At 36.6% G+C, this 10,386-nt stretch overlaps 1 protein-coding gene across 1 annotated transcript; it reads left to right on the top strand.

Moving 5' to 3' along the window:
- Positions 825–9,000, top strand: LOC18598186 (ABC transporter G family member 39). Its single transcript, XM_007027597.2, has 20 exons — positions 825–1,635; positions 1,749–1,869; positions 2,232–2,320; positions 2,648–2,732; positions 2,815–3,105; positions 3,200–3,290; positions 3,789–4,689; positions 4,832–4,992; positions 5,205–5,308; positions 5,445–5,610; positions 5,715–5,801; positions 5,920–6,056; positions 6,171–6,503; positions 6,607–6,897; positions 7,008–7,091; positions 7,206–7,339; positions 7,426–7,653; positions 7,810–7,981; positions 8,111–8,365; positions 8,479–9,000. Exons 1-20 carry the CDS (start codon positions 1,253–1,255, stop codon positions 8,746–8,748), a joined length of 4,383 nt encoding a protein of 1,460 aa, XP_007027659.2. The 5' UTR covers positions 825–1,252; the 3' UTR covers positions 8,749–9,000.

Genomic DNA, 10,386 nt, shown 5'->3' with positions numbered 1-10,386 from the left:
AATAGTAGCATTATGTTTTAAAGACAATATCATTCAATGTAGAAATAGATGTTTAGTTGGATGAGGATCTCCATCATTATTTATATGCTAAAACGTGAGAATTTTAATTAATTTCTATAAACGAAGGAAGGTCAATTTTTAAAATAAAGTGCACTTAATCATCTCTTAAATATTCCTAAAATATCATTTTTGTAATTATAACTTCAAACATCATATTTTTGTTCTCAAAATTTCGATCTATGCAAAAGAAATTGTATTTTTTTTATTTAACAATTAATTTTTTATTTAAGAAAATACATGTATGCGTTAACAATTTGATTAATAAAATGTGATGTAATATGGGGAAATTTACTCTAATTTTTATTTCCCAGAATATAACTAAAAAGGAAAAGTGAGAATTTTTTTATGTGTAGAAAAAGAATAAATAATAAAATCAAATAAAAAAAGAGGTGGAGCTAGGGCAGTGTTACAAACAGTTCAAAGCGGATGGCTTAGGCAAACGTGTTTCCCTTTTCGTCGATGTTTATTCGGTTTTGACCTTCTAGAAGTACCCAAATTTGTAAATATATGACTTTCTAGAAGGCGCGTACTAATCTTGTACGACGCAAACCACTATAAGGAACAAAACACCGCCAATCACATGCATTATATATCCGTTAAAAACTTAAAAACTGTCCTCTTATTAGCCGCAAATTGCGATTTCCTTCTTTTTCTTTTTTTGTTATTTTATTTTGTCCACATGACACTTCCCGACATAATTAAAGAGTTAGTCACTGAATCAGATTTTTTTTCTTTGGAAAAAAAAAAAACTCTTAAAAAAGGATCAATCACACATTCTCAACCATGCAGTGTATCGTAAGCAAAAACAGAGTTTCAAAGATCAAGATTATAAAACAAAAATGACTAGAAAAGAGATAGGATCAAACAATCACCATTGGAGGTTCCTGTTTGTAATGTTATTCAAACATTGGGAGCCAGCCATGGCCGGTAAACATTTGACTTGATCTTTTCTTCTTTCTTTGTCTCTCATTTTCCACTCTCTTTTTAAGTACGCTTCCTTTCTCTCTCTGTTTTCCCACCCAACAAGAAAAGAACCCACGTTTTCTTTTCATTTCAAAGTTTTTTTTTCCCAGAACCAAAGAAGAAATCATGTTGTAAATCTTCTTTCAGATTATAACTGAGAGAGCTTTTTTTTTTTTTTATATACTAACCAAGCTAAGCTGCTAGCCTGTGTCCAGAATAATATAGCATCATGGCGTCGGCTTTAGCTGGAGATGATCTGGCAAGGTCGATGAGCAGCAGAAGGAGCTGGGCGGCATCGGGCAGCCATAGAAGCTGGGCCTCAGCCAGCTTCAGGGAGGTTTGGCAACCTCCACCAGAAGTGTTTAACAGGAGTGGACGTCAAGATGATGAGGAAGAGCTACGTTGGGCTGCTATCGAAAGGTTACCAACGTATGATCGGTTGAGAAAAGGGATGTTGAGACAAGTTCTTGATAATGGGAGAATTGTTCATGATGAAGTTGATGTTACTAAGCTTGGGTTGCAAGATAAGAAGCAGTTGATGGATAGTATGCTGAAAGTTGTTGAAGAAGATAATGAAAGGTTTTTGAGGAGATTAAGGGACAGAACTGATAGGTAAGTTAAATCGACAAATAAAAAAAAAAAAACTTTTTCTTGGGGTCTTTTTTTTTATTATTTTGATTTTTGGATTAGTTTTGATTTGATTTATGAGGTTTTGATTGGTGTAGAGTTGGGATTGAGATTCCAAAGATTGAAGTTCGGTTTGAGCATTTGGCAGTTGAAGGAGATGTTTATGTTGGGAGCAGAGCTCTTCCTACCCTGCTTAATGTCACCTTGAACACAATAGAGGTATTATTCTCTTTCTTTTTGAACATTCGCATCTCATTTGTTTAAATTTGAAACTTTACAAATATATAGTGAAGAGACTCTTTGGATTTACTTATTAAAAAGTAGACAGAAAAAAAGCTTATCCAAAACAGAGGACAAGTCTTTGTTTTTCCCAGTGCAGAGTAGCTCATTAGAGATTTAAAACTCTTTTCTTCGAGTTTGCTTATTTATTGCAAAAGTTGGTCAGTTCAGACAGGCATTTTTTAACTGAATCTGAAATTATTATAGTAGTGTGTTTCAAAATTTTGATGTTTTCAATTAATCAATTCAATTTTTAATGTAATCCTCATTCTGTGTTTCAAATTTTTTTCCCCGACCAACAGAGCATTCTTGGATTGGTTCGGCTTGCACCATCAAAGAAGAGAAAGATTCAGATACTTAAAGATGTTAGCGGCATAGTTAAACCTTCAAGGTAATTCCATGAAATTGTCCCAGTTTCTTTTTTTCTTTCTTTTGTCATTTTGGATCTGAAAAGTATCAATGGACAAGCCAGATCTCACTGACCTATACACAAGCAGAGGGCAATATCAGTAATAAATAGTGCCATATACTATACAATTTTTGGAGATGAAAATTTGTTTTTATATACAATTTCCTGCACAGAAAGTGTTCTTTTGTTCCCATTGATAAAGCTAATATGTTCGATTTGATGAAATGGATACTTCTATTTTGATTTTGTTTTTAACCATGTAGTAGTTTATAACATTAAATCAATTAATATTTGTATGAAAAATTTCAGGATGACTCTGCTTCTCGGTCCTCCAGGCGCTGGAAAAACAACATTGTTATTGGCACTTGCTGGAAAGCTTGACCGCGATCTAAGGGTGAGTTTCCTACTCTTTAAACAGTTACTATTATTATACGTTTATTTCAAAAATTCTCCTAATAATTTGGCTTTGTGAACAGTCATCTGGGAAAGTCACTTACTGCGGTCACGAATTGAATGAGTTTGTTCCTCAAAGGACATGTGCTTATATCGGTCAACATGATCTTCACTATGGTGAAATGACAGTGAGGGAGACATTGGATTTCTCGGGACGTTGTTTGGGTGTAGGTACTAGATATGAAATGCTGTCGGAGCTCTCAAGAAGAGAGAAAGAAGCCGGAATTAAGCCAGATTCTGAGATTGATGCATTCATGAAAGCCACAGCACTGGCAGGCCAAGAAACTAGCTTGGTGACAGATTATATTCTTAAGGTTAGTCTTCTTTATTTCCAGATGGTGCATCTCTTTGTTTATCTGTAGGACAGACTAATTACAGGGAGCTGATTTTTGTAAGAATGTCTAACAGATTCTTGGGTTGGATATTTGTGCCGATATTATGGTTGGAGATGAGATGCGTAGGGGTATTTCTGGAGGGCAGAAGAAGCGTGTGACCACAGGTATGTTCTGCTGAACAAGTTGAAGCTTGCCAATTTTCCCTAACATAGGAAGAATTAAATGTGCTTCATATTGCTCTTGTAGTTTAAGTCACTCCGGAGTCCACATGGAGATATCAAGATAAAGATATTGATGAAGTTGCTTAGCTGCATAATGTTTATGTACTCAACTCCTAAATGAACTTCCTGGCCAAAATAAAAATTCCTAAATAGTCTTCACAAACAGTCGTGTTTCCATGTCTGATGTAGATGGTTCTTTTGCATTCTTTTAATTCTCTTTTTATCTTTATCTAAAGCCTAGATTTCAAAAATATTTTATAACATCAGACATAGTAGCAATCTTTTTCTTCCTGGCCCAGGCTTTTTTAAACTACTCAGAAGAATGATACTACCATATTCGTTTTCTTAATGATTTACTTCCACCATTCAGTTCTTGTATATAAGCATTTGTGCTTGCTAAGGCATTGCTAGTCTAATAGTTTCTATTTGACGTAATTGCAGGAGAAATGTTGGTCGGACCAGCAAAGGCTCTATTTATGGATGAAATATCAACAGGACTGGACAGCTCCACTACTTTCCAGATTTGTAAGTTCATGAGACAAATGGTTCATATCATGGATGTAACCATGGTCATTTCTCTTCTACAGCCGGCTCCAGAGACATATGATCTCTTCGATGACATTATTGTACTTTCAGAGGGTCTGATTGTCTACCAAGGTCCACGTGAGAATGTCCTGGATTTCTTTGAATACATGGGCTTCAAGTGCCCTGAAAGAAAAGGAGTTGCTGACTTTCTGCAAGAAGTAACTTCCAAGAAGGACCAAGAACAATATTGGTTCAAAAAGAACCAACCTTACAGATATGTTTCAAGTTCCGATTTTGTCCACGGCTTCAGTTCCTTCCACATTGGCCAGCAGCTTGCATCAGACCTCAGAGTTCCCTATGATAAATCAAGAACCCACCCTGCTGCTTTAGTTACTGAAAAGTATGGTATTTCTAATTGGGAACTGTTCAGGGCATGCTTTGCAAGAGAATGGCTGCTAATGAAGAGAAACTCTTTCGTATATATATTCAAGACTGTCCAGATAACAATCATGTCACTGATTGCCCTGACTGTATACTTGAGAACAGAAATGCCAGTGGGCACTTTGGAAGATGGTCAAAAATTTTTTGGAGCCCTATTTTTCAGTTTAATCAATGTGATGTTCAATGGAATGGCGGAACTTGCAATGACTGTTTTCAGGCTTCCTGTCTTCTATAAACAAAGGGATTTCTTGTTTTATCCTGCATGGGCATTTGGCCTACCGATTTGGGTCCTTAGGATCCCACTGTCACTTATGGAATCTGGGATATGGATCGCTCTGACATACTACACAATTGGCTTTGCTCCAGCTGCTAGCAGGTAAACAACATTGAAGCAATCCATTTCTCTAAGTTACAAGGTCTTGATGATCATGTTACTATTTTAGTGATGATTCAACTGAATGACGTTATAGTTATAGTAGTTTTTTTGACTGAGCATCTCTTTTCTTTTATATCTCCAGGTTCTTCCGACAGTTCTTGGCATTCTTTGGCATTCATCAGATGGCTTTGTCCCTCTTTAGGTTCATTGCTGCAGTAGGAAGGACACAAGTTGTTGCAAACACCCTGGGTACTTTCACCTTGCTATTGGTTTTTGTACTTGGAGGTTTCATTGTTGCCAAAGGTAAGTAGGTTACCTCTCTTTATTCTTAAAGCATGTTTATAATTAAAGCGCTAAGGCATGTTGTTAGCAAAGCAACTTGATATTCCTATTGTCTGATATTAACCACTAGTATTAGATGATAGTTTCAGCTTCTCCCTTGACTCTTTTTTTTTTTTCTTATTTTGCATCTATTTGCTTCAGTTCAAGCATTCTAACACCTTTTCTACTTGTAGATGACATCGAACCATGGATGATCTGGGGCTACTATGTTTCTCCTATGATGTATGGACAAAATGCCATAGTCATGAACGAATTCCTCGATGCAAGATGGAGTGCAGTAAGATCTTCTAAAAGTTCAATTTTCTTCATGTTTTGTTTTTAATGCATATAGTTATATAAACTTTGATTAGGCATTTATAATTTCTTGGACCATAAGCCATAATGAATATCTTAGAAACAATTATCCGATGCAGAAAAACAATGACACCAGAATTAACGCACCAACAGTGGGGAAAGTTCTTCTGAAGACTAGAGGCTTCTTTACGGAGGATTATTGGTTCTGGATATGTGTTGGAGCACTCTTTGCGTTCTCTCTTGTCTTCAACATTTTATTCATTGGAGCTTTGACTTTCCTTAATCGTTAGTGACATTCTCTCATTTGCACTTCAATTGGTTGTATTTGAATACTGAATAAATTTTCAATATTGACTCGCGTCTTATATGCGGATTAAATTGATTTTCAGCTCTGGGTGATTCCAAAGCGGTAGTTGTCAATGACAATGAAAATAACAAGACTAAAAATCCATACTCCGCAGGGCGCAGACCAGAAGGTAGAAACGTTTTTGAGCTTTGAGTTCAAAAAGTTAATGTGAATTTGTCATCAAAGCCTATATTAATTCAACTTATGCATTCTTTTTGTGAGTGCTTAACTTTTCTCAATGGTTACAGGTACCAATCAGCAAGTTAGAAACTCTTCAGATATCGTCGGTGCTGCAGGACACGCACCTAGAAAAGGAATGGTTTTGCCTTTCCAACCCCTTTCACTTGCATTCAACCATATTAACTACTATGTAGACATGCCTGCGGTAAGTTACTTCTTATCTTAAACATTTCACTTTCTGTTTCATAACTGACATTTTCTTGATTATATTTTGGTTTAATGAGCAAACATTGAGGTGAAATCTTGGTTTCTTTACCAGGAAATGAAGACTCAAGGAATTGAAGAAGATCGTCTTCAGCTACTACGCGATGTTAGTGGCGCTTTCAGACCAGGGATATTGACAGCATTGGTGGGTGTCAGTGGTGCTGGGAAGACGACCCTGATGGACGTTTTAGCAGGAAGGAAAACAGGTGGATACATTGAGGGAAATATTAGTATCTCAGGTTACACAAAGAACCAAGCGACATTTGCTCGTGTGAGCGGTTACTGTGAACAGAATGACATTCACTCCCCGAATGTCACAGTTTATGAATCTCTCCTGTACTCAGCTTGGCTACGTCTTTCTTCTGACATAGACACTAAGACTAGAAAGGTTGGTAGAAACATCTTTTCTTTCAATTCCACTAAATTCTCTTCTCTTCTCATCCGCAAGGTCCCTATTTTAAGGTACGTTTTCAATTTTTGTCTTTGTATAGATGTTTGTTGACGAAGTTATGGAGTTAGTTGAGCTCAAACCACTGAGGAACGCTTTAGTTGGACTTCCTGGAGTTGATGGTCTTTCAACAGAACAAAGGAAGAGGTTGACAATAGCAGTAGAGTTGGTTGCTAATCCCTCTATCATCTTTATGGATGAGCCGACTTCTGGACTTGATGCCAGAGCTGCTGCAATTGTTATGCGGACAGTTAGAAACACTGTGGACACAGGGAGAACTGTTGTGTGCACAATTCACCAGCCTAGCATTGACATCTTTGAAGCTTTTGATGAGGTAAAACTTATTCTGCTAGATTCCTTTTGGGGAGTTTTGCCACTTTTCTTTTTTTTCTTTTTTGCTAATTTATATTACCTGCATTCAAATTGGTATTGTGCTTGTTGCAGTTACTGTTGATGAAAAGAGGAGGGCAAGTCATTTATGCTGGACCTCTTGGTCGCCACTCTCACAAGCTTATAGAATATTTTGAGGTGAGAATTTCTAATTTTTGTATGTTGGTCCCGTGCATCCCAATTAGACTAGCTAGCTAAATATTTCCTCTAAGAGAAAATGGGACAAGAACTAACTTGCATCTTTTACTACAGGCTGTACAAGGGGTTCAAAAGATCAGGGATGGACACAATCCGGCTACATGGATGCTTGAGGTCAGTGCTCCACCAGTTGAGGCTCAATTGAATGTAGATTTTGCAGATATTTACGCCAATTCTTCACTTTATCGGTAAGTTTAACTGTAATGACAGAGTCTAGGCAGTAAAATTTTTTCCCTCAACTACATTGTACTCAATTTCTTTGCGTGACTTTCAGGAGGAATCAGGAACTTATCAAAGAGCTCAGCGCGCCAGCTCCAGGCTCCAAGGATCTCTTCTTCCCAACGAAATATTCCCAGCCATTCCTTACTCAGTGTAAGGCCTGCTTCTGGAAACAGCACTGGTCTTACTGGAGGAACCCTCAGTATAATGCCATCAGGTTCTTCTTGACGATATTCATCGGCATCTTATTTGGTCTTATCTTCTGGAACAAAGGAGAACAAACGTAAGTCTTGAATTTTCCTTTTTTGTTTTTTATTTAATACAATGGGTACCTTTCAGTATTATTATTATGAAACAATGTGTTTTCTGAACCTGGATACATTTATATTTTTCTATTGAGCAAAGACTTGGGACTAACCAAAAATATTTTGGTCACCAGAACCAAACAACAAGATCTGATGAATCTTCTTGGAGCAATGTATTCTGCTGTACTTTTCCTTGGAGCAACCAATGCTTCCGCTGTGCAATCTGTTGTTGCAATAGAGAGAACAGTCTTCTACCGTGAAAGAGCAGCCGGGATGTATTCTGAGCTGCCTTATGCATTTGCTCAGGTACAAATTTAACTTGTACAAAAGAACATGATTGGTTTTCCTCGTCCCCTTTCTCTTCAATGGAGCTTAATTGTTCCCAGACTTGCTACTGAATGCTAGACTAAGTAAGAACTATTCTTTATTCTTCAGGTGGCCATAGAGACAATTTATACTGCAATTCAAACAATCATTTATACTTTACTTCTTTACTCGATGATCGGATTTGAGTGGAAGGTCGGAAAATTCTTATGGTTCTACTACTACATATTAACATGCTTCGTCTACTTCACTCTGTACGGGATGATGGTTGTTGCTCTAACACCGGGCCACCAAATTGCCGCAATTGTCATGTCCTTCTTCCTTAGTTTCTGGAACTTGTTCTCTGGTTTTCTCATTCCTAGGACTGTAAGTCATCTCAAAGTTTAACTACTCTTTCTAATTACCTAGTTATTTGACTAACCTAATCCACTTGAGAATTTTTTTAAGAAAAAAAAATTTACTTTATTCACCCACTGCAGCAAATCCCTGTATGGTGGAGGTGGTACTACTGGGCTTCTCCCGTGGCTTGGACACTATATGGGCTTGTGACTTCTCAAGTGGGCGACAAGAATACTCTTGTTGAGGTCCCTGGACAAGGTGATATATCAGTCAAGGACTTCCTTAAAGGCACCTTGGGCTTTGAATATGACTTCCTTCCAGCTGTTGCAGCGGCGCATATTGGCTGGTGTCTCCTCTTCTTCTTCGTATTTGCCTATGGTATCAAGTTCCTCAACTTCCAAAGGAGATAACCAGCTTGCATGTCAATTTTAGATTATACCTAAACGTCAAAAAACCAACATGTAAGTATAGTCGAGGTGTCGGGAAAACAAAAGGTGATACAACTTTCTTTTTGCTTCATATATAGATTTTTTTCATTTTCACATTGCGTATTTATATTCTTTTCTCCTGGTTTTCCATAAAGGCCGCACTATTGTGCTGCTGTTCAAGAGATGTCAACGTCTTGTAGAATTGGCTTTGTTATAAACAGAATTTTTGTACCATTTTTCATATATATATATATATATATAAATTATACACCCTCAAAATTGAATGCAGCGTATCTGTTCTTTAAGAATTTGCCACCATATTAGATCCGGGATGTTGAAATAACTTCATCCAACATTGTTTTGGTTGCTGACCTTACATTAATCTTCTCACGTTTTACCACGATACCTTAGCAATCTTGTTCATTCCATCTGTTTATCTAAACCTGGCAAAGATTTCATGACTCCATTCACTAACAATCATTAATGGATGTATCCTCAGCAATTTTATCACGTGATCTTTATTCTTCTTCTATCTTTCTGTCACTAAATGCAGGAGAATCCATTAATAAACACAAAGAAGTTGACTTCTATGATCCAATAACAAAAAACAAACAAAACAAAAAACTTAAGCAATTTATCAGGTTTTATCAATTTTATTTTCAAAACCCAACCTTAGGCTTAAGCATGCACGTGTTTTTTGTCAGGTTTTTACCTTGTAGAATCTAGATGCCTAAAAATCTAGAAGATGCGAAATTAATCCTGTACAACGCAAACCACACTAAGCAACAAAATCCCACCAATGCATTACATATCCGTAACAACGGTCCTTTTGTTACCCGTAATTTTCGATTTTATTCCTTTTACATTTTAACATATTGTCCATTTCAGTTACAGAAAAATAATCAAGAATTTTTTTGAATCTAAACAAAAGCTTTTTCAAAGAAAAAAAAAATTTATACACAAAAATAGGATCTAACATCACCATTGTAGTTAGAGTGCTTTTCATAAATAGGCCTCAGGGATAAGGCGTTTTTTAGAATGGTTCTCTTTATAATTTTAACTGTTTTTAGCTAAGAAAAAAAATAGACAAAATTGTCCTTAATGAAACCGACCCATTCGTTAGGCTCCGCGCCTCAACCCGAAACCTATTAACGGGTCAAGTGTGTCCTTTATGTGAACCACAACTCTACGGTTTCATCGAGAGACCGTACATATCCTCAAAAGCAAGTCTGTAAAAGCATTCCTCGACAGTTCAATTTTCGAGCATTTTGGCAGTGGTAAGAGCATTTTGGAGTGGTTATTATTCGCACAAAAGTAATTCACATATTGAGCAATGTGAGGAAGTTGACATTACCTTGAGAAAGGTATAATATTTTATTATGAATTATTTTATTTTATTTTCAACCATGTGGAGGTTTTTGATAGAATGGTTATTGTTCATGTTTAGGGTTAAGGTTTTTGAGCATAAACCTATACATATTGCACGTCCATATTGATATTTTATTGTTTGAAAAATTTGAATATAAACATGAAGGTGGTATTGTTGGTGTTTAGGGGTGGAAAGGTGACCGACCATGCGTGACTGGTTGATATGTATGTGTTAGGAATTCGGTTGAGGGT

This window comes from Theobroma cacao, chromosome 5 (genome assembly GCF_000208745.1).
Source record: "Theobroma cacao cultivar B97-61/B2 chromosome 5, Criollo_cocoa_genome_V2, whole genome shotgun sequence".
In the NCBI taxonomy this organism is placed as follows: domain Eukaryota; kingdom Viridiplantae; phylum Streptophyta; class Magnoliopsida; order Malvales; family Malvaceae; genus Theobroma; species Theobroma cacao.
This window is presented reverse-complemented; position numbering and strand designations above follow the sequence as displayed.

Bases quoted from the DNA above. Each gene is read 5' to 3' on its own strand.
- LOC18598186 (XM_007027597.2), top strand. From the start codon at position 1,253: ATGGCGTCGGCTTTAGCTGGAGATGATCTGGCAAGGTCGATGAGCAGC. The intron at 1,636-1,748 runs GTAAGTTAAATC...TGATTGGTGTAG, and splicing joins TTAAGGGACAGAACTGATAG to AGTTGGGATTGAGATTCCAA. The intron at 6,057-6,170 runs GTAAGTTACTTC...TTTCTTTACCAG, and splicing joins ACTATGTAGACATGCCTGCG to GAAATGAAGACTCAAGGAAT.